General features: G+C 39.2%; 1 protein-coding gene across 2 annotated transcripts; it reads right to left on the reverse strand.

Moving 5' to 3' along the window:
* Positions 1–1,356: 1,356 nt before the first annotated feature.
* Positions 1,357–6,328, reverse strand: ostm1 (osteoclastogenesis associated transmembrane protein 1). Of its 2 annotated transcripts, none has more exons than XM_020056015.2 (6): positions 5,871–6,328; positions 5,362–5,473; positions 4,865–4,959; positions 4,610–4,720; positions 2,646–2,811; positions 1,357–2,497 (listed from the first exon to the last, which is right to left on the reverse strand). In XM_020056015.2, the coding sequence occupies exons 1-6, from the start codon at positions 6,291–6,293 to the stop codon at positions 2,442–2,444; spliced, it is 963 nt and encodes a 320-aa protein (XP_019911574.1). In that variant the 5' UTR covers positions 6,294–6,328; the 3' UTR covers positions 1,357–2,441. The 2 variants fall into 2 exon arrangements, with proteins under 2 accessions (XP_019911574.1, XP_010880442.1); XM_010882140.4 differs by having other exon boundaries at positions 4,610–4,723.
* Positions 6,329–27,104: the final 20,776 nt, after the last annotated feature.

Genomic DNA, 27,104 nt, shown 5'->3' on the forward strand with positions numbered 1-27,104 from the left:
TCAAAAGAGAAAATGGGACAGCGTTCAGACACTTCCATCCAAATGCAGTAATCAAAATCTTCAACTGGGGTGTTGTAACGTGATGTGGGAAGCTAGACCGCACTAACAATCCTCAGATACAAAAATATGGGTATTAAAAAACAGTCCTATAAATTGAACTGAAAGTAAAGCATTTACTATGACAATGTTGAGGTTTTTATAGGATAGTTTTTTTTTTCACACCCATGAGTGTTCCTCTAATTAATGTAAATGTAACTATAGAATCAATACTAGAATCTTACAATTAAAGAAAACCTGGTTTTGCCTGTTTTACACTCTTTGGTGGGAAAGCACCCCTGCTGTCAGTTCACAACAATTTAGATTCATTATAGCCCACTGGGGCTGATTTTCACTTGCAAAGATGTATCGTGGGCCTTCTCTCCCAACTATGCCACTTCGTGGACCTGGGTCAGTAACGCCACTGAAATACTGAGGTATTTCAGACTTCCATTTTCTCCATTACATGGCTGCCTCGGGTTCACTTGTTTGTTCCCTAACTGTTTAGAAGTTTCATGACTTTCAACCCAGCTTAATAAAAACCTGGTGTGCTTCAGAAAAGCCATGCTACTTAGAGAATCAAAGCTGCCATTCTCAAGCTGCAACCCCACATTCGCCACTCAATGCGCTCTGCATTGACAGCGCACCAATGAAAGCCAGTTTTAGCACGATCATATGATTCAGCATATTCTGGGGATTAAGCATAATGCTATTAGACCCAGTGTAATAGCCAGAAGTGGCAGCCCTCCATAAGACCAAAAAGCCAAGGGAGTTGGAAGTGTTGCTGCGATTATTTGGTTAAGTTTATCCTACATTTAGATTAGCAGCTAAATGGGAAGTCTTGCCCATTGCAAACAAATGAAAAGGCCACATAACACTAAAAACAAGGGGCCTGCTTTTTGAGAATACATTACTTTCAAACCATTACAAAGCCTATTTGTAACAAAAAGGCCAATAACTACACTTACAATGTTTTTGGAGAATACTTCAAAGCTACGGGGGAACCACAATGTTTTTCTTTTAAAACAATACAAATTTTTAATGGCATTTATAAAATATTTGTCAATCACTGAACCATATAAACAACCTACCCACGCAAAAATATATCCCAAAAGGTTTTTTAAATTGTTCTGATGAACAATTTAAAAGGGGCTTCTTTTAAAAACCTTTGAAGGGTTCTTAGATGAACTTTTAGCGGTTTCTCTACAGTTTCAATGCGAAGAAACCCCTAAAGGACCCTCCAATTACCTTTACTTTTTAGAGAGAGTACATTAGAGATGGTGTAACAATTGGTTTAAGAATATAAACAAATTCAATATATATATATATTTAATAATTTATTATTTCTATCTGATCTCTTAATTGATAGTGACTCTAGAAAACATTAATCCTAAAACAGTACCATTAAAAATTGCAGGATGAAGAAAATCAGTGCATTACCATTTTTAGTTTGAACAAAGCGATAGCAGAAACAGTACAGGTTAATGGGAAAAATAAGTTAACAGTTACTGCTATTGCAGTATAAAGTAAAAAAGTCACGAGGGCAGCATTTGCATTCTGAAATCGTCCTAGATTATTATAAATGAATGCATCACAAACTGAAAGCCACTTCTGAGGCAATAAAACTGCTACATAATCACCTAAATTGCAATCTATCACCATAGATATTAATCTGATGTTCATTATTGGATAAAGGAAAAAACACAAACAGCAAGTTCAGTGTGTTATAACCAGTAGGACATAAAAACAAACAGCTCTCTGTACATAGGAAGAAAAAAATCATACTTGAAAGGGCTAGGACATTCTAGTGCCCATGTTCTGTGACATCCTGGAGTGCTTTTACAATGCTTGAAAAAAAAAAAAAAAAAAAAAAGAGTCTCCATCTTAGCTGTCATCCACTTTTACACAGCAGGAATATGTCATAACTAATGGACATCAAGTACTTTGTCTGTCCATCTGCCTGCCCATCAGCCCATCTTATCGTAGGAGTTACATTAAGGACAAAAAAAGAAAAATATTCTCATCTCTTCTCACAAACATAATAACACACACAAAAAAAAACTCCAGCTCCCGATTGCTGGTAACTCAGTAGTCATAGTGTGTGCTTCATTCACAAACCAGTTATTGGGATTGGTGTTCAAATTGGGACACGAACAGCACAATTACAACTCATCTTCCATTAAAAATCTTAGTTGTCTGTTTGCGGTAATATCTTAAGAAAATCACACTCAATAATGTTGGAAGGCATCCTTTCCCACAGGGGGCGCTCTTTGAATCCACTGTCAATACACTGTTGCTAGAAACCACAGCCACAAGGTTAACGGCATGTTACATTTTCATCCAGGAGTTTTTTTTCAACAAATAAGGGAGGGGACTCTTCATCCTCATCTTTAGCTTGCTCTTCCTCAGCTCAACTTGTCCTGAATGTTCATGAAGCTGGCGTTGGACTTGGCTCGTTTGGCTGAAAAAGCACGAAGGAACAGCGTTACTGTTAACAGCACATTTCTCACCCCTTCCCACTCTTCAGCCCACCCTATCCAACCAACAAACCCCATTCAGAAAAAAAAATCTCCCAGTACAACAATGGGTGAATTAAGCTGGTTACTCACGGTGTATGAGCTTGCGTTTCTTTTGTTCCGAGTGAAGGAAGCTGCTCAAGTAGAAGATGATGGGCAGAAAGAGCATGAAGCTGGACACGGCGATGACAGGAACCGTCTCCGCCCGGGGGAAGGAACAATTGAACTCCTTGCTCCACAGTCCGCGGGTCATATTCATCTGTAGCGAGGCCACACAGACACACACGAAAATGCAATGGGGACAGTCTCTCACCTCACACACTTTTCTGTTCCTAAATCTGTCTCTTGACAGATTTTCTGTGCATTTTGCTCCAAGTCAGGAATCCTCTCCCTAGAGAGCCTCGGTAGTTAGTAATCTCTATGTCACTTCCTCCTTGGACACACCACCAGAACTGGCGTGCGGTCCTATAATCACTTTTGATCCTGAAATGTGCACCCGTTCACTGGGTTCTAGTTTAAAAGCACTGTGTTGGTGTTGCCCTGACTTTCGCAGTTGTTTTCTTTCAAATCTACAAAGAAACAACTGGTGTACACTTTTGCAGGAGGTCTTCAGGACACAAACGCTAGTGACAGCTCTGATTATTCCTATATCTATAGTTTTGTTTACAAATTATGGATGCTGTGGATGATTATGCTTTACTGTAGTATTGGAAAAGAGGTGATCTGATTGGTCAGAACACTTATAGTGTTGGGGGTCAGTCTGCCTGGGTAAACACAGCCTTAGAGCCTCTAGAGGGGGCTAACTTCACATCCACGTTCATAAGTGGTGCTCTAGATGGAGGTTTGCTCCACTTCAGGGTCCTATACAGCTTTGAACAGTCCTGTATTCAGGTATTCAAACTTACATTCTTTAGTTGCAAGTTGACTATTACTCCCAATTCAATGACTGAATTTGAATTAAAGGCAATCGGATTGAAGAAGTTACATGATTTAGCTAGATCAAATTCAAATGGTTTATTTATTCTACAGATAACCATGAGAACATAAATGTTGACATTGTGTATGTTTTCAGAACCATGTAGCATACAGTTAAACGATTCCATTAAAAAAAAAAGTTTTATAATGTTAGTCCCTTTTTTCACCCTTTCCTACAATTTCCTATAATATACAATATCTACAGCCCTGACTTATCGCAATGATAAGAAATTTGAGAATGGCATGCTTTCATTCACTTGACTCTCTAAACAGGAAGTTAACCTAGGTAGGGGGTCAAGGTAAGGGGACACTTGCTCACCTGCTTAAACTCAGATAACTTTGCAGACACCCTGAGGGAGTCGCATGATGATAAAATCTTTCCCTTTCCGTGGGCAATGTGGGCCAATTTGTGTTGACCATTGGGCTTCGCAGGCCTCGTCAGCTAGCTGGAAATTCAAGGCTCAGACCTGGTTAGTGGTGCACAGCTTGGCTCTGCAAATGAGTGCCTTAGACTGCCGCGCCACCTAAGAGGCCTTTAATGTAATTTCAAATAATCGTTGTGATCTGGATGTACTTCAAGATTGAGTGTGTAAATCCATAATTAAATTTGATTCTCAATCTTTTAAAAAATCATGAGACTTTACTGTAATCCATTGGATGAAACATTACTATGGTAGGGTACATCACAAAATCTCATGACAACGGAAAATAGTTCTCGGAGTAAACTAATGATTAAAATGATTACTTTTGCATTTGTAATAGCATACCCTCTGATAAAAGTGATTAAAACATTTAGCTAACTTTAGCTACAGTACATTATAACATTAATAATTAATATTTTTATTAAAACTGTGCAATTACTGGTACTACTTTGAAGGTAGTAGCTATCAGTTGCCTTATTCCTTCAGCCATATTAGCTATCTTTTTCATTTCACACTTCACCATCATCTCTAGTAGGTCTTTATTGGTTATTTATCGTAATAGTGTTGAACGCTTTCGGTTTGTCATCCCAGATCCTTTCAAGGCTAACAATGTCACAAAGCACAATGTGTAACAAAAACCGGTGGCTGTGAAATCCATACCGAGTCCTCAATGTCGATGCAGAGTGTGAGATTCTTCTCCATGCGGCTATACAACTCATTCAGCCCTTTGTACGTGGCCTTGCACTCCTTGCACAGCTCTGATCGGTTGCCCTGCTAAATCAAACAAACAGGTGGAACAAATTCAGTACTCAAGATAACTTTACAACTCTTCCCTAGGGGCTTAAGTTGAGTTGTCTGGCTCCCAAAAGCTCAATATTTATTTCTTGCTAGGAGTTATAGCAGGAACCCACCCACCTGCTGATACTTTTCAAAGCATCTATAGGATTGGTTAAGAGTGTCCATGAAGTAAAGAGTGTCGTTGGTCAGGCCAAGTCCCTGGTTTAAACAACCTTGAGACAGGATGTCAGATATTAGATTATGTTCAACTTTGTCACTGAATAGTACGAGTACCATACAACGAAATGCAGTTTGCCTCTAACCAGAAGTGCAAATAGAAGAGGACAGGAAATGTATAAGTATAGTGTATGTTACAAGTGGAATGTATAGATGTGAAATGAAGGCAAATACAGTGCAAATGGCAATTCTAAATGAGCAATGAAGGCAAATAGGGGAGGGCAGAAAATTTACATGTATTAATTATATGTATGTACAAGTGGGAATGAATAGCCTACCACACACCACAAAAACCAGGAAATATAAAAATTGATTTGTGTTTAGCATTCTAGTCCTTTAGCAGATGCCCTAATCAAGAGCAACTTACAGGAGCAAAACGTTATGTAGGGTCCACCTACTGTCACATTCTGATACACGCCAGATGTCCTTCATGTTGTTGTAGAGCAGGAACACCAGCATCAACCTATCAGAACGCAAGAGGCTGTCTCTGCAGCTCACATTCCCTGGGCCCTGGAAACACACAAACACACGTAATGGTCTTTAAGAGCTCCATTTGTTTAGAATATACTCTATGTTTAGGATTCAGTTAGGTGTTTAGAAACCGAAACATTTGGCAAAACACGACCAATAGGTCACCTACCTACTACAATATTCGATCTTCATGGCCACAGCAAATGTTTTTGCCGATGGCTTCACATTCATTTTTACTGAGTAAGTCTTGTGATCTCCAAGTTCCCCTATACAGTACAGTACACACCTTACATTTTCTACTGCAGACAGAGTCGCACTAGTAACCGTCACAAGACAAGATGCATGTGACCACGGCACACCATTAGCCCAGAACAGAGTGTAAGGTACTCAACACAAAACTTCAAAGACCAAGTAGAGAAAAAAAATGTCAGCGTACCTGGTAGGAAGATATGTTTTTGTAGATTTTACCAAGTTCGTTGTATGTGCCATAACAGTTTTGGCATAATTTGACAGGACGTGCGGCGGACACCAAACAATCTGTATAGGCTGAATATCGCTGACCAAAGATAGCCAGCAGTTCGGAGCAGTACTCGCTGAACTCAAGATTTTCTGGAAAAACCGACAGAAGGTTGAGCGAAAAGTAGGATTGGATATTAGCTTGAAAGACGGGTGACTGCTGCGCCACAGGGGAAGCTAGTTGATTCAAGTTGTCTTCGCTCAGACCCAGAGTGGTGATGTTTACAGCAGACGTATGAGCATAGCCGTAATATGGTAACGCTATCAATAACGTAGCCACCCGAAAGATAGACATATTGGAAAGAAAGCTTGAATAATCACCTTCGAAACGCTCAGACTTCATAACAGTACACAACTTCCTGTTTTTGTATTCACGCCGTCCCATGGTCATGTGATAATAAAGATCTCGAGAGAACTGGATGTCATTCAGTTGCGAAACATTCCATAAAGTTGCAGATAGAAATTCCACGAATAGAGCATACGTTCAAAAAAAAAATTGGATAGGCATGTTTGTTCAATTCCTGACTGTTTCTACAGATCTATGCAATAGGTTAGAGCGCTTTACGCTGCACTCATAGAACTGGGGTTACGAATGTAACCGTCGGACTATGCGGAATGTCCTACTGGACCACTGAGTATGGGATCTCTATTCATTTCAGAAATATACAGTCAACAGAAGAAGTATTGGCACCCTACATAAAATTTAGCAACAAAAAATAAACAACACAAACATTCATATTTTCATTTATACATATTATTTTATTTCAACATAATATAACCCTGTTATCAAATATTTTGGGGCGCTGCATATAAAGCAAATAAAAGCAGAACACAGTGATATGCAAATAATGTATCCCTGTACTTCACTGAAAATAGTAGAAAGAGAACATATCAAATGTTGAAACTGAAAATGTTTAATACATACCAATTTTGAATTTGATGCTAGCAATAATGTTGGGACAGGGGCATGTTTACCACTGTGATGCATCACCTCTTCTTCTAACAATACTCTGTAAGCGTTTGGGAACTGAAGAGACCAATTTATTTTGTTTTGAAAGTGAGGTGTTTTCACCTTCTTGCTTGATATAGGATTGCAGCTGCTCAACAGTTCGGGGTATCCTTTACACAAGGTGTGAGCGGATTTGGTTTAACTTGTTCTCATTTTAGGACTACTTTGCTACATCTTGACAGAATATAGCTTTATTTAAGGACAGCTTTATCTATCATTGTTTTAATTGATGGACAAAATATTGCAACATATTACAGGTGTTACAGGTGTTAAACTCAGTGTCCTGGCTTACATCTTCAGTCTGGCTCACATATTATCATAGTCACCCAATCATCCACAGCATCTAAATGGTTATGTTTTTGGATTTCTACTTTAGCCATAGTGGCACCAAATTGCAGCAACATAGCTTATCACACTGCTTGGCAAGCCAGGTAGTCAGCTGGAACAGTTTGGAGAAGAACTCTGCCCCACAACAAGGATAGGCTAGATTGTGATGTGATACAACCAAGGCTCAAACTTGGGCTGCTGCCACACAGGCGGCATGCAAAACCATTGTCTCAATGGTCCAAAAATGAAGAGTAGATCCACCGTTTGTCTTCAGAACAGCTCTGAGCCTTCCTGAAATGCTGTCATACAACTGGGTGTACAATTGTACCATTTTCCAAAAGAAAATCCATGAATATGATGATATCATGAGGGAATGGTGTTGGCACCATAAGTTGCACCTGATCCTGTGAAATTCCTTCTTTGGCCATTATAAGTACATGCAGAGTAGTCATGGGACCCAGTCACTCCTACGAGATACTGCCCATACAATTGCAGATCTCCCACCATGTTTCACAGCAGATATTGTGCTGAAACCATCCTTTTGCTTTCGCCAAATGTAAACTTGTCCAGATGCATTGCTCAAGGGTCCAGGTTTTCTGCTCCTTACAGGTTATGCATCTTTGTGTGTTGGCTTTGGATACAAGCAGTTTCTGATTGTGATTTAATTACTACAAAGTTACAGTCCTTTCCATCTGGTGTTTCTATGACTTTATCATCCCCTCCCATGTATATAACAACTACATTATTTAGGTATGTGATAATTCCCAAAAAGAAGACTGTATTTCATTTCTTATTAAATTTTTCTACAGTAACATTTGATGAATGAAAGTGGCATTTTATGTTATTAAGTGAATACTTCAAAATCCCATAATTTTGGGTAATGCAATTTACTTCCTACATAAAAGCCCATACCATAAGGACAGTTAGATTACTTAACTGGGAGAATGAGCACTTTGTCCTAACACACCCATATCTTACATCGCCACCCCATTGAAAAAAGGCATCATAGAATGTGTGGAAATGTCCTCATTCCAACAAGATCCTTCCTGGTTTAATGCAAGACCATTTGTTATAGCTTTTCTACAGTTACATATTTCTAAAATTACTTCTTCAGCCTAGTCAACTTGTTTGAATGTACTAGCTCTATTCAAGGATTTGCTGGACATTTGAAGTCGTTTTGTTGCAATCCATTTATGTATTTTTTGATTAGCTCATACACTCACTTTTTGACTGAACATTGCAAGCCAGCACTTTTAAAAAATACAAAATAATCATCCTCAGCTTCCTAATGGATTATTCATCCACATCTTATATCAGGAACACTTGTATACATTTCTTGTTTTTCTTTTATAAAAGGAAGTGCTAAAACATTTAAAACGGTTCTGAAATATTGAACATGTACTTTTATAAAAACCAGACGAAACTATAGGCAAGCTTTAGATAGATAGACATGCAAATAGGTAGGGCATATACTTCATGTGTACTGTATAGTTTATATAAAAAAGATGGTATCTTTCGGCTTTGTCCTTCTTCTTGCGCAATCTTTTTATTTGCATGTGTATGCTTCCACTTCTCAGGAGAAAGGACAAACACACTATACTACACTTTTTCTCCAGTAACCATTTGAGAACCTTTTTAACCCTGAATGTTAAATTACAGTGAACTATAATGTTTGTTAACCATAAACCTGGTGACACTGCTCGTGTGTGGCCAATGCAAGGCTGAATAAATCTATAATACCTTGCAAAGTTATTCAAAACACTGGGGCCAGTTGACTTTAAATACTGAATTACAAATGCTAAATGGACATTTCGTTCTGTTATATATTTTAATTTAAACACTGTCATTCAACATCAATTTTTGTATCATGACATTGGTTTGATGTATGAAAATGTTTGTAAGAAAAATGTAAGTGGAAATATGTTTGTTGCATAAGTATTCCTTGTGCTGTGGAAGCTTCCAGTTTACACAGATGAAAGAAAGTGCCCTGAGGAGGACAAAATTAGCTCATCATTGGCTTCCACTCGTGAACCATTAAAGTTCCTGTCAAATTTTCTGGATTAAAACCCTACTCTACTGAAGTATCATAGGTCAGGTTGGGAATCTGAAGGAAATTTAAAATGTATATATCATTTTTATATACCAAATTTATACATTTCCTAACTTATGCAGTTGTACATCCATTAATATACAAATGCATATACAAACACTTCAATGTTCAATAATTGTCATGTGTTTGGATAGCCCAATGAGATCAGTTGGATCAATAATCAGGAAGTGGAAGCTGCATCACACAACCCAGGCACTGCCACAAAGGGCTGTCCTTCAAACCTCAGTAGTCAAAAAAGAAGAAGATTTGTGAAGAGAAACTACAGCGAAACCAACAATCACTTTAAAGGAGATACAGAGTTCAGTGGCTGGATAGGAGTAATGGTGCACCAATCAATAATAACAAGAGCTCTTCATAAAGCTGGCCTGTGTTGGAGGCAGGCAAGATAGGAACTGTTACTCAAAACATAACATCTGAAAGGATGACAGTGACCCAGCTTCAGTGAGAGGAAAATTTAGTTATTTTGCTGTGTTGCCCACCAACCTGTGCCCATGCCTCAACCTAAACCATCCCTATAATGAAGTATGGTGTCGGCAGCATCATATTATGGGGATGCTTCTCATTGGCAGGGAATGGGCAAGTTGAAGGAAGAATGGATGGAGCATAATACAGGAAATACTGTGTGGCATGAACAAGCTCACTCTTGAATCAGCATTGCACCATTGCCCCGAAAAGAACATAGCCCCGAAGTCCAAAACGCAAAATGCAACTCCCAGCTGCAACTCATGTTGCACTGACCTAACAACACAGAATACAATAGAGGAAGACAGCCAGGAGAAGATTGTTGCAGAGGCCGCCCCGCTTTCATCCATCCATTCCTCCCAAACTGCCCCCGTGAGGACCCCCTAAAATAACATGGAGTCGCTAAAGCAACATGGAGTTGCTCAAGAACAAAAAGGTGAATATCCTAGAGTGGCCTCATCAAAGCATTTGTATTTGCACATATAAATATTGTTTATTATTAGAAAAAATACAAATAAACACAATATAATGTTAGTAAATAAAAAAATGGCATTTTGCTAAAGATAATTGATATCTAGTGACATGGCTAGAAGAAATGTCATATGGTATCCAGCTGCAGACCTCTTCCTCTGGGATGTCCTTCTCAGACCAGTATACTGAAACCTACAGGAAGAAGTTCAACTCTTACTCATGAACTGTTCAAGCTAGTGGAACCAAACCACATTTCACATGATCAAAATATCTTAACTTTTATCAATTATAAAACAAATATGAGCATGAAATTAACTTACAATAACATATAACTGGTTAAAACTAGAGACACCAAATTACAAATCAGTACTAATTATCGGTAGAAATTATCGGAATATTCTAACTTTAAAACCTTAAAATGTTTACAACATAAACTGCTGTCGTTTAAACTAGTTTTGACTTCAACTATACTGAAGTTGAGTTAGTCTCCACATGCCAACAACAACAGTGGAAATCTTCATATAGCTTGCTTTACATCAGAAAGTGGGAACATTTCAGCATAAAAAAAACAACAACGCAAGACCAAATCTAAAATAAGTTGTTTGATTTTGTCTCTTATGGGTAGAATGCATATTTCTATACTGCCATCTACTGGATATATTTCTGAGTACATTTAGAAACTGTAATTCCAAACTAGCTTTCACATGTTCAAGATATCTTTACTCCAAATTCCTTGTTTAAACTTTTGCAAACCTTAACTTTAAAAAACTGAGGCGGCACATGACATGATGTCAGGAGGTGTATTTAGTGGAAATGTCATAGTGGTCTCATAGTGCTGTTGTAAATAAATGTATGTAGTTGTACAAAAATTATATTATATCATATAGTTGTTGTAATTGTATCATGTTATGTTTTATGTTGGCAATAGGGGATAGGGGAACATAGAGTTGGTACTTGGCCTACTCCTGAAAGAATTAAGCTAAGTGTAAGCCTATTTCTTTCCCTTGAAGACTGTTAGTTCTGTCAACATTACTCACTCCCGAATTTTGCTCTAATTCACACAAACTGTTGCACTCTTAGGTGAACCATATCTGTTTCCAGGATAAACACTCAAAATGGTTCTAACCTGAATTAATGGGGTTACATCTGAAACCTAGAGGTGTTTTTTCAGGCTGGAACCAAAGGGATTGCTACAATTCTCCTAATTCATATGATAAAAAAACTACCTTCAACTTTTTGATTTAAAAGATATGATAGGTAGGCTCTAATTTGAGTAAAAACACATTCTTATTTACAAAAATCAACACAAGAACAATTGCGGTTAACTGCGGTGCTCAGGGTCAGGACAACACATATTTGCAGTTAATTGCCGTGCCCAGGGTCAGGACAACACATATTTACAGTTAACTGCAGTGTTGAGGTTCAAGACAACACCTTTTTGCAGTTAACTGTGGTGCTCAGGGTCAGGACAACACATATTTGCGGTTAATTGCCGTGCCCAGGGTCAGGACAACACATTTTTGCAGTTAACTGCGGTGTTTAGGTTCAAGACAACACATATTTGCGGTTAATTGCCGTGCCCAGGGTCAGGACAACACATTTTTGCAGTTAACTGCGGTGCTCAGGGTCAGGACAACACATATTTGCGGTTAATTGCCGTGCCCAGGGTCAGGACAACACATATTTGCAGTTAATTGCCGTGCCCAGGGTCAGGACAACACATATTTGCAGTTAACTGCAGTGCCCAGGGTCAAGACAACACATTTTTGCAGTTAACTGTGGTGCTCAGGGTCAGGACAACACATATTTGCGGTTAATTGCCGTGCCCAAGGTCAAGACAACACATTTTTGCAGTTAACTGCGGTGCTCAGGGTCAGGACAACACATATTTGCGGTTAATTGCCGTGCCCAGGGTCAGGACAACACATTTTTGCAGTTAACTGTGGTGTTGAGGTTCAAGACAACACATATTTGCGGTTAATTGCCGTGCCCAGGGTCAGGACAACACATTTTTGCAGTTAACTGCGGTGCTCAGGGTCAGGACAACACATATTTGCAGTTAATTGCTGTGCCCAGGGTCAGGACAACACATATTTGCAGTTAACTGTAGTGTTGAGGTTCAAGACAACACCTTTTTGCAGTTAACTGTGGTGCTCAGGGTCAGGACAACACATATTTGCAGTTAATTGCCGTGCCCAGGGTCAGGACAACACATATTTACAGTTAACTGCAGTGTTGAGGTTCAAGACAACACCTTTTTGCAGTTAACTGTGGTGCTCAGGGTCAGGACAACACATATTTGCGGTTAATTGCCGTGCCCAGGGTCAGGACAACACATTTTTGCAGTTAACTGCGGTGTTTAGGTTCAAGACAACACATATTTGCGGTTAATTGCCGTGCCCAGGGTCAGGACAACACATTTTTGCAGTTAACTGCGGTGCTCAGGGTCAGGACAACACATATTTGCAGTTAACTGCGGTGCCCAGGATCAGGACAACACATTTTTGCAGTTACCTGCGTTGCTCAGGGTCAGGACATTGAAAAAGTGTAAGACTTTTTGGGATAAGTTGGGATGGCCAAACTGGATGAAACAATGTTGCTTGGTCTCTCTAGCTTGAACAGTTGAAGGGATTTTGTTTTAGGGTTAATTAATGCTAATAATGCTAATTAACATAGTCATAGTCAATAAAGGTTTATGACTTTTAGGTTGATAAAGCCTAAACATGTGAAACCAAGTCAGTTTGGTTCCTCTAGCTTGAAAGGTCCAACTTCTTTCATGATTCGGGCCATAAGAAGAATCATGAGAAATAAACATGTTGACTGACGTTTAAGAAAGTGAAACATTCATTGTATTAGATTTGCCATCACAGTGATCCAAAATAAATGTGTTACTTTTCATTGTATCAATCTTCTTTATATTGGCAGTCTTACTAAATGCTGATTGAGTGTGATGAAAGTTCCAAATGATGGCTATCCAGATTAAACACAATTCGGACAGTGGTCTGAATTACTTTCCAATGTGTGGTGCAAACCAGGAGATTTAAATGACAGTGTTGGGGTAAAACTAAGCACTTAAATGTAGGTATTGTAATAAAAAACAGTAATGTATTTTCAATCTAAAAAACCATCACTTAATATGTGTTTAAAACTATTTGTCACACATTATTTCTGAGAAAGTTTTAACATTCCCGTTTCACATTATCTTTACATATTTTCTTTTTTTAAATAAAACAAAAATAAGCTATATATTTGAATCTTTAAATGGCACAGAAAGGAAAAAATATATGCCACAATTTAGTATAGGCCATGAATTAAGATTTTTAAATGTGCTAGATAATGCAGCGAGCAATGTAATAAGAACCAGAAAGGCATAGGGTGTGTTTTGTAAGACACATATCTCCACATCAACTGTCCAGAGTCTTCAGGGAGTTATTGCAATGAAGAATATCACAAATTTGATAGCATGTCTTTGGGAATACAATTTGCTAAAAATAAACAAAATGGGTATTTAAATTTGCATAGACTACATTAGAATATATGCCTAAAGAAGATAGATAGATAATGTGAAAATAATTACTATATTTAAAATATTCAACAGTGAAAATTATTGATTTGACTTTGACTTACATGAAAGTCGAATTAAATGTAAAAGTAGTTGTGTCAACCTGTTGATGTGCCTGTTTTAGGTGTAGTTACACGCAAAATGTATTAGCACCCACTAATTTTCTTGGTGTTTAAAAAAAAGTTATTTAGCTATTAAATCCTTTATTCAGTCTCCATTCTGCTAAGACTTTTACACACACACGTACACTGCACCTGCAACCAACGTATCACCTGTAATTCCTCGTGTTGGGTCATTTGGCCAATTTGATACTTGATTGCTTTTGGGAAAATAAATAGCTTCAATTTAGTGGAAGATGACAGAAAAACGCTGAGACAAAATATTGGCCTTATATGTGTGTGTGGACAAGGCTTGTGAATAAGTTTGTTTAAAAGACAGAAAGTCAGACAGGAAACGGAGAACTCGAGGAAGCCAGTAATGGCAGAGTTTGTGAAGATGAGCCGTGTGTTGGAGAGGAGAGCGCCAACGGTGAACCACCTGATCCCCCGTCACTCGCCTCCTCTTTATTGACTGTAGCGCGTTTTGACATCATGCAATTTCCAAATGTGTGCATGGCACGAGCAAATAATCACGGAGTCAAGGTAAATGATCTGGGCTCAAATTCTGATTGAGATAATTGTCAAAAACCCTCGAATCAAGCCACTGCAGTCAATGGTCTTTAATGCGAAATTAGTGGCTCTTGATAACTTGCAGTCCGCAGCAATTCCACAGTCATCAGACCCTAATGAAAATAAGCGGGACAGAATGCGTGGCATTAGGGCCTATTCTAATGCCTGCTCATAAGTCTGGCCATAAATACGCTGTTTTTATGGATTATTGCTTCCGGTGCACTACTCATAATATACCACCGTCTGCTCATTAGAAAGCAACCGTTTTCCCTGTCTAGCTCATGTAATTGTTCAGATGTTCATATCTTTTGTATTTTTGAAAGCTAAGTTGAATAGCTTATAAGTAGTCACTATTCTCACAAAATAAATCTGAATCAAAGCACTCTACAATGATAGGCCAAATAAAAATAAACGAATAATGTAATACTGATAAATAAGGATTATTGTTATAGCCTCATGTTAAACAATTATTATCCATATATTATAACCCATTGTACACGAAAATATTTGTATTTGTACTTTTATATGGCTTACTTTTTTTTTTTTTCATTTTCACAATCAGGAAACTACCAAATCGGAATATCATTAGCCCTCACGAGATGACTGTCCGTTAATTCCATGGTGAATGGAAAGGATGAAACCGACTGAAGGGGTTCATTAGCATGTGTGATACCGAACCCGGCTCCAAGAGGACAAAAATCACTAATTAGCTCGCAGAGTGTATCCCATCGCCTGGAGGGCTATTTAAGGTGATGAGACACAAGACTCCACCAGAGTAACCGCCTCGTGATTTCATCATATCGATACATATGATAAGTAAATGATACAAAGAATGTAATTTTTTCCCCAAACAGATATAAATGGATATGGCTTATTGATTGATTAGCCTGATCAATAAATGGAAATACACACAAGTTAAGAGTACTGCATAAATACATTTTTAATGTATGTGTAATAGGTCTACTAAATCGCTAGATTTACGCTACAAGCGGTATTTATTCTTAGTATATAGGTCAATAGCACCGTAGAATATTTTAAATCATTTCAAACTGTTCTAACGGCTTAGTCATACAATTTGAAAAAGTAATAGGCCTAGCCTGTTCTCCTGACAGGCTATTGGAATCATATTAATGATTATTATAATTTACGAATTTAAGAGTTCTAAATAAATATGCGTTGTCCACATGACAATAAGACATTTAATTTGAAAGCAATCCCCCTAAAAATATTGGCATGTAATATTTTTTTGTGGAAACCTACAGAAGTCTGGGAAAGTGGAGGCACTTAGGGGTTAACTTCAACTGGTTTAGCTGTAAACTTATGGGGAGAAAATAGCTGTAAAGTTATGCAAAAGTTATTCTATATCCTTCGGGCCGTCCCTAATCCGCCAAACCCTCATTCTTTCATTGGAGAACTGTGCCTCTTTTCTTGTTTTTCGCTCTCTATACAACATAAAGTCAGTCTGAATTTAATGGTTATGTCGGGATGTGAGAGGGGTTTTGCGAAAGCGAGGCCCCCTTTTACCGAAATATTGCCCTCTTCATCGTGTGAGTCTACCAACCCAGTGCGACCCCATATTATTCCCTGGGCGTCTGTCTTGAATCACAAACTAGCCTGATTTTCACTACATCGCTGGGAAATGCAGGGAGTTGATAATAGAGATTTCGCTTTCATTTTTTACGCTTGACTTGGTTATTGTTGCTTTTCTCTTCCACCGTGATTCCCTTTCCAGGGATTAGCCCTGACTTCGCCCACTGGCGGCCAAAGTGGCTCGAAACCCGAGATGACAATTGATGCGGATCAAGGCAAGGCTATTCGAAGCTATTCTGTGCTCTAAAGAAGTGATCTGAGCCAGAGAGAGAACCATCAAGTCGGGGCTCAATGAAGGCGTTCAGAGGAGTGACGCGCACTTTCACTTTCTGGAGAAAAAAACGGATGCTCCTTAACTGCTTCCCAAGACCGCAAAGCCCGAACTGCCAACAGATTCATTGCCATTCACTATTTCGAAAGTTAGAATAGATTGTGCCAAACCGATTAAAAGTTGGTAGGCTATGGTTATCTGAGTTGGTGCATAATAGTTTCACTTTAGCCCAAAGACCGCTGGCCAGAACCTAGTTGATAAGGAGTCTAGTTGTTCGTTTACCATGGAAGTTTCTGCCTTATGATTTATAATGATCAAATCATAATTGCAATGCACCTGGATTTGCAAGGTCATCAATGATCAACGGATTTTTAAGCCTAAGTGAATAAACGTATGCCACTGTGCATGTGTCTAAATGATAAACGAACAGGAAAATTAGGTTGACAATCATTTAGTCGATTGTTAGTTGTTCATTCAATAGATCCATTTTTATTGCAGTGTCTTCCCAAATCAGACATCTCGGTGGTAGGCTACTGAGAGAAGTTAATCTTTGTTGACGGTGTTGTGCGCTCTTCCGTCAACTGGGTTGGTTGGCTCTCTCGGGAAGCCCATGTCGTCTGAGCACACAGACGGGATAATGAACAAACACGCAGCCAGCAGAAGAGACACAAAAGCCGCTTTGACTTCCTCACTGCTGGTCGCCTCTTGGGACGGGCATGACGCGGAGAGGGCTCTGCTCTCCCAGGTCGCCGCGACCACTTCTCATCGCTCTCGCGAACTGGGAGGCAGAGACGTCTTGTTTCATAACAAGACAAGAAGCTGACTTCTTTCAGCTCCAGTGAACTGGACATAAACCCCGACTGACACCCTCCAGTGCCCAAACTGAACGAGGAGGCGGGCGTGCGGGCGAGAGAGACAGAGATGGAGCGAGAGAGTATAGTTGGAGTGTGTGGTGTGGACCAGGGATAAAGTTGTTATGCCCAGAAATACAATCGGCCCAGTCTGTCATTTTTTCCTGGACTATGGTGGACATTTCATTCTATTATTAAGAATCTCTGATGCCACAACGGACCTCTAAAACCAGCCCAGTAAAACATTTAAAAACAACAATATTTTTGGTCAGCTGCATCGTTGTAAGACTAGGGTTCGAATCCTTCTTACAGCTTAGTTCAGGGGTCCAGTGTAGCGTAGAGCCATTGGCCAGCACCATCCAACTTCAGATGGGGTTAGTCATCGGACATGGTTGCCTTGCCTCATCTCGCGTCTAGCGTCTACTTGTGGTGGTTTGGGCGTCTGTAGTTGCAACCCAACACTAAATGTAGAAGGAGAATGCATTCCATCGGGCGTGTAGGAATTCCGGTTGAAACTTCATGATTGAGCAGAATCATACAAAACAGAACGGCACCCGATCATACATGAAACATTGAGTGTCCCAAATTCGCTGGAAGTTGCTGCAATTTCGCAGTGACTTGATCATTAATTTGAAATTATGTTATTTGTGAGAAAACTTTGTAAAAGTAAAATAAATAAATTTAAGAAAGTGATACAAACGGCATAGATTGTTCTGCAATAGACTTGTATAGGTAGGCCTATTATCTCAGTCAGTTAAACAATCTGACAAGGCAAATACAAAAAGTGGAAAGTGTACTCCACTGTACGCATTTCCGGGGTCAGTTGTTACACTATGGGGGAAACACCACTGACCTTATACCCAGTATGTTTTAGTGCAATTAACAATTACATTTAAAAAGACAGAATTTTCTCACTCTTTGTTCTGTAAAATGCTGAGAAAATAGGCATGAGGTAATGTAACCACCCACAAATTAAAAGACTACACTAAGAATTTGACATCTCTCCAAGCTATTCTGCTACTTGTCATTCTGCTTGCTCAACCAGGAAGGTCATGCTAACATCCAAGTGCTTCGAGGGGAACACATTCACCGCCCAACAACAATCGTTGAGCTTGTAGGCACCCAAACTACCACAAGGAGTCACTAGAGCATGACAAAGCAAGGCAACCATAAAAAAAAAATACAAAAAAATCCACAAAGCCTGGACAGCACTGAGCTAATTTGTACTACCAAATGGGAAACCCCCTGACATTATTTATAGTTCGTGACCAGGACTTGAACTCAATGACATAGCTGCACCGTGACACAGTGACTATTCCAAAACAATAGCTTGTACCATGTTTTCAAGCTATACTGATTTTTTTTTTTTTACAAGCACTTCATTTACCAAGCTTGAGTTCTGATGAGCACAATAGTTGATTTAAGCCCATAGTTCATTCATAAATTATATTCTTTAAGTATCAAATGTTTAAATGTAATTTATTCCTAATGGTACTAATGGATGAAGTAACTGCACAAACACTTATGAAAAAAAAAAAAAAAACTCTGAAATAATTATTGCTGTGTTGTTTGTGGGGTTTCACTTTTTTCTTTGTTAGTTACTCCAAAACTAAACACTTGCCCTCTCTAAATATTAGAACCATGAAATCTTCTTTTTTGACAATGTTTAAAGCTTTGTGGTGTAGAGGTCTTTAGGGACCAAGAAAGCAAATCCGTTCAGAAATAAACACGTCTCTCCAAACCGGGACAAGATGTGCATGAATAAATATAAAATTAAAATATGTTCACTCAGGACAAGAAACTGAAAGAGACCTTGACGTGGTGCAACAAGTGTTATGAATAGTCCAGCAATACTGGCCAAATGAGACACAATTAGGCCACTCACTGAAGAGTATGTTACATGTCCTTAAAAAGAATCTGGCCTAATCAAATACAAAAGTATTGTAAAAATTCAGTAATAACATGGCTGTCTTTCTATGTATATTTTCAAAATATTTTATTTTCTGGCTAGCAAAATAAAACACACAGTCATGTAATTATAGATTTTTTTTTTAAATCACTGCCTTTGCTAGTTTGTGCTGACGTTCCCAGATCATCTTTTGAGTTGTATATGTTTATAAGACAGCAGAAAATGGGTTTAATGTTTAATGGTAATGAAAATGTTTGTTTTGTGGGGATTCCATGAATAGGGCAGGTGTGACAAAAACACACAGCAATACTCAGAGCAAATAAAAGTTCCAACACTCTCCCCCAATTTTGACCAGCCCCCCACCCACCACCCCAAAGAAAATCTAAGCATCAATGCTATAAAGTACTGAACTCCCATTTTACTTGGGAAGGTTGTAACGTTTTTATTACAACTAACCTAATCCTTAGCAGCCTTCAGATTCATCCATATATTCATCCACATTTGAGCTTAAAATGCTACAAAAAACACCTAGCGTATACTTTATCTTAAAAGACAGGTTCTATACATCTGATGTAAGTTTGATCATTTTAAGTACAATGCAGACACTGCATCCATAATATACAGTATATTACATAATATATGTTCCACACACATTAACCCTCCTTGCTAGTGGGTTCCAGACAGATATTCCCAAGTGTGTCACGACACTATAGCTTTTTTGATTAAAATCACGTTGTGTTACAGCCATATTTGATTTCTCTCATGTATTTTCAAATCAGTTGTTTACAAACAATGTTGGGTGACTACTTTTAGGGCCAAACACTGTAATTAATGAGTTTCTTACTTTTGGCTAGTGGAACTTGGTATCCCTTAAAAAGAAAAAGAACTAATGTATACTACCTTGTTAGTAGCTAACTAAAAGTCTTTTTTCCTCTGTGAAGAGCAGTTGTGTGTGAGTGTTTTCTCTGTCCCTGAGAGCTGGTTTTTGTGGGTCGTCAACCCCGCCTTTCAGCGCTCAGTGCGTTACACCAATTAAAGCACGACGTGCTGTAAATGTAATGGCCCGACGAGTGATTGTTTTTGACAAGCAACAAAACACATAGATCCTCCCCTACGATTAGTGTGCAAGCAAAGGGTTGGGGTGAGGGGGTTGACGTCACTCCAACCCCTGCGAGGCAGTGGGAGTCAGTGGCATGAGAGAGTGAGGAGGAGCTATCCTGATCTTAACAAGATGACAGTATGGGTTTTAGTCACAGAAAAGGGTTATTAACTTTGCTCACGTGGTGTTCAGCTCAGTACCATGAGCCAATAAAATCCTTCACATATTGTAAATATTCTCCTCCACTTTAGGTCAGACTAAGCCGGGTGTATACGGTTCATTCACTCCTCCTTAAGGCATGCAAAGTTGTAATGACTCCACTGCTGGATGGGATAAGATGTAATGACTCCACTGCAGCGTGGGATAAGTTGTAATGACTCCACTGCAGCATGGGATACGTTTTAATGATTCCAATGCAGTGTGGGATAAGTTGTAATGACTCCACTGCAGTGTGGGATAAGTTGTAATGACTCCACTGCAGCGTGGGATGAGTTGTAATGACTCCACTGCAGCTTGGGATAAGTAGTAATGACTCCAAGGTGGTGTGGGATAAGTTGTAATGATTTCACTGCAGCGTGGGATAAGTTGTAATGACTCCACTGCAGCATAGGATAAGTTGTAATGACTCCACTGCAGCGTGAGATAAGTTGTAATGACTCCAATGGGGTGTGGGATAAGTTGTAATGACTCCAATGCAGTGTGGGATAAGCAGCTTGCAATCAGAACTGTTAATTATTAAAATGGAGTGTAAATGCTTTATATTCAGGATCAGTGTTTTGATAGATTTTCAAGACATAATAGCATGCTCTTGCACAAAAGCAAAGAGAAAGTGTCAGAATTATTTTTCTCATGTGTCATACAGTCATCAAAAATTGTCAAAACATTTTATTGTGCAAAATCAATACATACTGCTTGTTAATTCAATCATTCTTTGCTCCAGGAGGAATCTTTTTTGGGGGAATATGCTGGACAGTGATTGTTTCTAACCAAGTGATGGTATCATTCAAGAGAATTATAATAAGTTGGAAGCACACAGTCATTAGTTAATTTCTATGAGTATTTGGCTTGCCAGAACCCATGTACCCAGTCAAGTATAGTTAAATCAATGTTATCTGTAAAGTAGGTGCTCCTTTGATATGTTGTGTGTGTATGTGTGTATGGTGGGATGGGTGATAAGAACAGCCTCTCCCAACTCGGTAAAGTAAAAGAACTCGACCCAGATGCAGGCAGCAATGTTAACTTTGAGTGGTCCCTGTGGCTTGAGCGTGTTGTTTGCACCCCCCACCCCCCGCCCTTCACAGACCCCTGCCGCCCCCTTCTCCCTATTCCCAAGCCCCCAGGTTGCCTTTGCATGACATCATCCGTAAAGTATGCCCCCATACCCATGTGAATCTTAGATGTCACAATTGGCAGCTCCCCCATTAGACTGTACAGCAGTGGAAACCCATACGTTTCTTCTTTTTCTACTCCCTTTATTTCTTCTTTTTCTCCCCCTCTCTCTCTCTCTCTCTACTCCAGCCTTACCAATCTCCTCACTTTTTCTTCTTCTTTTTTAACCCCCAGAAAAGGCATTGTTTGAGGAAGGGCTTGATCAAAAAACTGTTGCCCGCCAACCGCGGGGCTTTCTGTAAATTCAATAAGGCCACCTTAAAGATTTTCCTAATTAATGGATGACATCTTTGGCTGGAGGAGAGGCGAGGCATTCTGCTCGGGCTCGCTCTTTGTTCACCTCCTAATTAACTTTCGTAGGTCACTCAGGTCCCGGCAACCTGTGAGTGAAGAGCCCCTATTGAGAAGGGAGTTGTAAACTTACTTTTTTTCCCCCCTCTCGGAACTTAAAAGGGTAAAGCAACTATAGGGAACAGAAAATATCCTATTTAAGTCCTTTGTGAGTGAACTGCCTGCACATGTTCCAATAAAGGAAGTCTTCTAAATAAGCTGCCGTGTTGCTCTCCTCTGCTACCCCTGGCCCTCCCTCCATCCCGCTCTCCATGTTTACTGCACCCCCTTCTCTCAGGCCTCCACATAAAGGTTATGAATGATAGTTCTGGGTTAAGCCAGGGGGGTAAGGGCTAAAGGATAGCATCTGTGTAAGGCTGGTTTGTTTTCATCTGAAACTTTGGTGGGTGAATTAAAGGATGGGAAATACACTGCAATGACTTGGGGGGGGGGGGGGGGTGGTATTATAGAGAAAAACCTAAAAAGAAAAAAACTCTTAGCCTGCATTATTATTTAGGATTTTTTTAAATCCCCAGCCCTCCATCCTTTGAAAAGATATGATATATTTGTAAAACAAATCATCATAGTTCCTAACGTGGAACACACCATAGTCCCAGACCATAGTCCCACATCATAGTCCCAGACCATAGTCCCACATCATAGTCCCATACCATGGTCCCACATCATAGTCCCAGACCATAGTCCCAGACCATAGTCCCAGACCATGTTCCCAATGTCTCAGTTCAATATGGTGGCTGTGTTGCCCTGACAACATGACAGTCAAAGAGAGGACAGCCATGAGTCTCAGCAACACTAACAGAGGTTTTTTCGATTTCACAAACCTTACTATCACACTATACAATCCCAACCTGCCTCCACCCAGTCAGACAAAATTAAGCTTCCATCACATATTAAACTGGGTTGAATCTTCCCATAGGGCACACATCATCAACAACACAGAGCCATGTAGGTATTATTCTAGAACATACCATTTTCATTCAAATGTATGCAGTGTATTATTATCTCGTACCTTACATACATAGTCTTGATTGACGTAACTGAGTGTTGAATGAAGAGATGAGGTTAAAGTGAAAACACAACAGGTGTGTAGTGACCAGCATTTTCCCAACAATGCAGAGTTAAAAAGAGAACAGAGAAAATGTACACATTAAACAACAATACATTGAAATAGCTTGGCTGTACACAGGGACTAGCAGTACTGAGTAAAGTTTCAAGAGTTCATGAATGTTGAGGTTCATGTAATGTACATATACATGGGGTTAAGGTGAGGCACCAAGGTACTTAATTAACAGTAACAGCACCTAATGTGATAAGGGTAAATGTATGTCTGTTCATGCCAGTTAGCATGAATGAGGCTGTGCGTGGATAGAGTCAAGTATGTGTACAAAATCAGTAGTAAAAGGCTTAGTGCAAAAAATGGACAGTGTGGATATTCTTGTTTACCAGTCTTATGTCTTAGGGGTAGAAGCTGAAGATGTTCCCATTAGTTCTAGACCTGATGCAGGTGTGACCGCTGGCGGCAAAGTAGTATAGAGAATAGTCTGTGACTTGGCTTGAGTATTTCACTGTGTTTAGTGCCATCCTCTGACACTGCCTGATGAAGAGGCCCTGGATAACAAGGAGCGCAGTACTGGTGATGAACTTTGCCATTCACACCACTTTTAAAAGCACCTTGCATTCTAATCAAGCGGCGATGGAGCTGGTCAACATGCTCTCAGTGTTGTAGCTATAAAATGTTTTGCAAATCTGAAGGCCAATGACAAAACTTTTAGCCTTCCAAGGAGGAAAACGTACTAACATGGCCTCTAAAAGCTGCACTAGGCAGGATTTTCATTTAAAAAAAAACAATTACAGCAATTTGCAATTGCTCACCGTTCAGAAAGTGGTTCCGCACCAATGCCCGATTGAGAATGAAATTCCAAATAATAATTTGAAAAATATAATTACCTGTTCCAAAAACAGCGCTCAGATTTCGATGTTATTCTTAGCCTTGCTAACGTTAGCTTAGGGTTCTTGGTTGCTAGCTATAGAGAGCTAGTCTTCCTTCGCTTCTTTGCATTTTTTGTAGTGTATGCTACGTTGCCAAGGGAGGAGTTGTCAGTTTGTCGTCCTGGTCTCTAACTGCCATTATAGTTTCTTACAGTAAGCAATCTTGGCTCCCTATGGCGTACTCATGCTATATATTGTCCAGGTAAAATGCACATTCACAAAGTAAGCAAAGGAGGAAGTCCCACCGCACAGAAGGCGATTGGCTGGAAGACCTGCCTCGTGATTGGCTGGAACAGGATTGCTGAAACTGAATTGGCTGGAAAGTAACGGCACGCTCCAAACATTTTAAATTAACATTCCACTGGCACTGAACTGCCTGTGTTGCTAGAGAAATCTTAGGGGCTTCTTTATCTTACATAATATGTTTTTAGGAGATAACATCCGAACTAGTGCAGCTTTAACAGTGTGTGGGTGTGTGTGCATATGTATACCATGTTAATTTCTCTGTGATATGTACACCAAGGACCTTAAAGCTCTGGACTCGCTTCACTATAGCCCCAGTGAATGTAAACAGAGGTGTGATCGTCCCTCCATTCCCTGTAATCCATGATTAGGTCCTTTGTCGTTCTGACGTTGACGGAGATATTGTTATTCTGGCATCACACTGCCTGGTCCCTGATCTCATCCATACAGACTGTCTTGTCACTGTTAGTGATCAGGCCTACCAGCGTCATGTTGTCTCAGACCTGACAATGGTCTTGGATTCCCTTGATCTCATATGCTTATGCTAATTGTATTTGAATGTGTGTCAACTAATTAGATATAGTATATTCTTACCACCAGCAGCAACGTTACACCAGAAACTTCTGGCAGTTTTTCTTCTGAGTACAGGAGGAGACTAAGAACACACTCCCGAGGCACCCCAGTGTTGATGGCTAGCATGACAGGTTCGTTGTCACTATAAGTGCAAATGTGTTTATGTTAAGTATGTAATATAAAAAAATGAATAGACTGGAATGAAACATTTGCAATGGATCATGTTTGTACGTTTTCAAAGATTTTCTTTTTTAGAATCTCTAACATCTCCAGACATCGAGCAACCATCCATCTGTTTCTTAGAGTCTAATAAGACTATGCTTACCACATAAATCACACTAACTAACTTGAACTATTCTGGAGTTTGACAATTTGTTCTCAGTTTGTTGCTGTAGTCTAACCACACATTTGAGCGGCTCAGCTGACAGATAGTTTTCAGCCAAACCAACAGTCTTCCTCTACACACATCTACATACTTTCTCTTTTTACTACACACTTGTCTCTTTCTACTACACACTTGTCTCTTTCTACATACCTGTCTCTATCAATACACCTGTCTTTATCTACACACCTGTCTCTATCAACACATCTGTGTCCATAGACTCTGCTACCTATTATCATTCCATGAAAATAACTAAATACCAAAAAGGATATACAGTGTAGTGTGTAATTATTGGGACAGTAAAGCATTTGATACTTTTTGGGGCACAAGTGTTTGTAGTCAGATCAGTTCTGTCACCTCATTTGTCCAGGCATAAGAGAGCTGTCAATGTTTAGTCTTGATTCTAGGTTTTGTATTTGCAGTTGTTAGTGCTGTCTATCAACATGAGGACCATAGAAGCATTTATGAGAATCTGATAAAGAAACAAGACAAGCAACCAGACAAGCCTAGTTCTGCCGGCCTGCCAAATATGAGGGGGTGAATGTTGTCGCCCATGCTGGATTAGATTTGTGGTTTACTATGTGACAGACCACTACACTGTTTAAACAGCGGATGGGGGTGCACGAGATACCGATGTAGAGATGTGGTGTCTATTTTCTTGCATTGTCAAACCTATTATTCACCTACATTAATTAACCAACAACAAACCAACAACAGGTATAACAGGATCGCTACACTACATTTAACATGTTAAATTAGAAAGAGATTACTGTAGATGGCTAGCTAATAGCTATAAAGTCCCTACAATAAAACAATGACTTGAATCACTCCATGGCTGATTTGCTTCTTTAGAAAACAAATAAACAGTTGAAGAGCTAATCACTATGCCAAGTAAACTACACTATGTAAATTAAAAATGAGAGCAATACAAACAAATCCTAACGTCTAATTTGTTTGGTCCATTGGCGAGGATCGAATCCCGGTTACCAATGTGACAGCCCATGTCTCTAACCACTACGCCATGTTGGGGGTGGCTAGCTAATAGCTATACAGTACCTATAATGAAAATAATGACTCGAATCACTCCATGGCTGGTTCATTTCTTTAGAAAACAAACAGTTTGAATAGCTAACCACTACGCAATTTGAACTACGCTATGTAAATCAAAAACAAGAGCAACATATTCGTCGCCGGTGCAGTTCATCCATCGCTATATAACGCAAAGTTCTAGTCTATCCCGAACAAAATCTAATGCCTGATTTATTTGGGCCATGGCAAGGATTGAACCCCGATCACATGCGTGGGAGGCCAAGTCTCTAACCACTATGCAATTTAACAACAGTCAGTCAGTCATCATTAAAAATAAGAAAATAATTAGTGAATTCAGAAATTAAAAACAGCCTAAGGATTCTCACACTACTGAAGAATTTTTTTTTCATTATCGGGAAATGTGTGTACTCTATAACCCAAAAATGTTTGTGGAAATTAAAGGGGTGTGAATACTTTCTGCACTCGCTGTATATTTGTGTAGATTTGGGTATTCTCTCCCAAATGTTCTCCACCACTAGCAACAGCATCAAACCAATTTAAATCCTAAGTAAATGTATTCTTTACAGTTTTTCTCAGTCGCTTTGGTGCATTTCTTAGATCAAAAGTGTAATTCTTGATAATACTTCTAGTCACTTGTGCACATCATTAAAGCAATTTCTTATTCCTTTGAACAAATTGCAATTGCTTTTGTACATATTGCAATTGATAATGTGCAAATGTCAGCTTTTTTCCACATTTTCAATTGCTCATGTCATGTTGATCAAAATATAGTAGAGGGTTCTCTGTTGAATAGTCTTACCCCTCAAAACAACTAGGCATTAGTTCCTTGCATAAGTCATTACATGCAA

Source organism: Esox lucius, chromosome 18, assembly GCF_011004845.1.
Source record: "Esox lucius isolate fEsoLuc1 chromosome 18, fEsoLuc1.pri, whole genome shotgun sequence".
NCBI lineage: Eukaryota > Metazoa > Chordata > Actinopteri > Esociformes > Esocidae > Esox > Esox lucius.

Bases quoted from the DNA above. Each gene is read 5' to 3' on its own strand.
- ostm1 (XM_010882140.4), bottom strand. From the start codon at position 6,293: ATGAAGTCTGAGCGTTTCGAAGGTGATTATTCAAGCTTTCTTTCCAAT. The intron at 4,960-5,361 runs GTAGGTGGACCC...TCCTGTCTCAAG, and splicing joins GCGTGTATCAGAATGTGACA to GTTGTTTAAACCAGGGACTT. The intron at 2,498-2,645 runs GTGAGTAACCAG...GTGCTTTTTCAG, and splicing joins GAAACGCAAGCTCATACACC to CCAAACGAGCCAAGTCCAAC.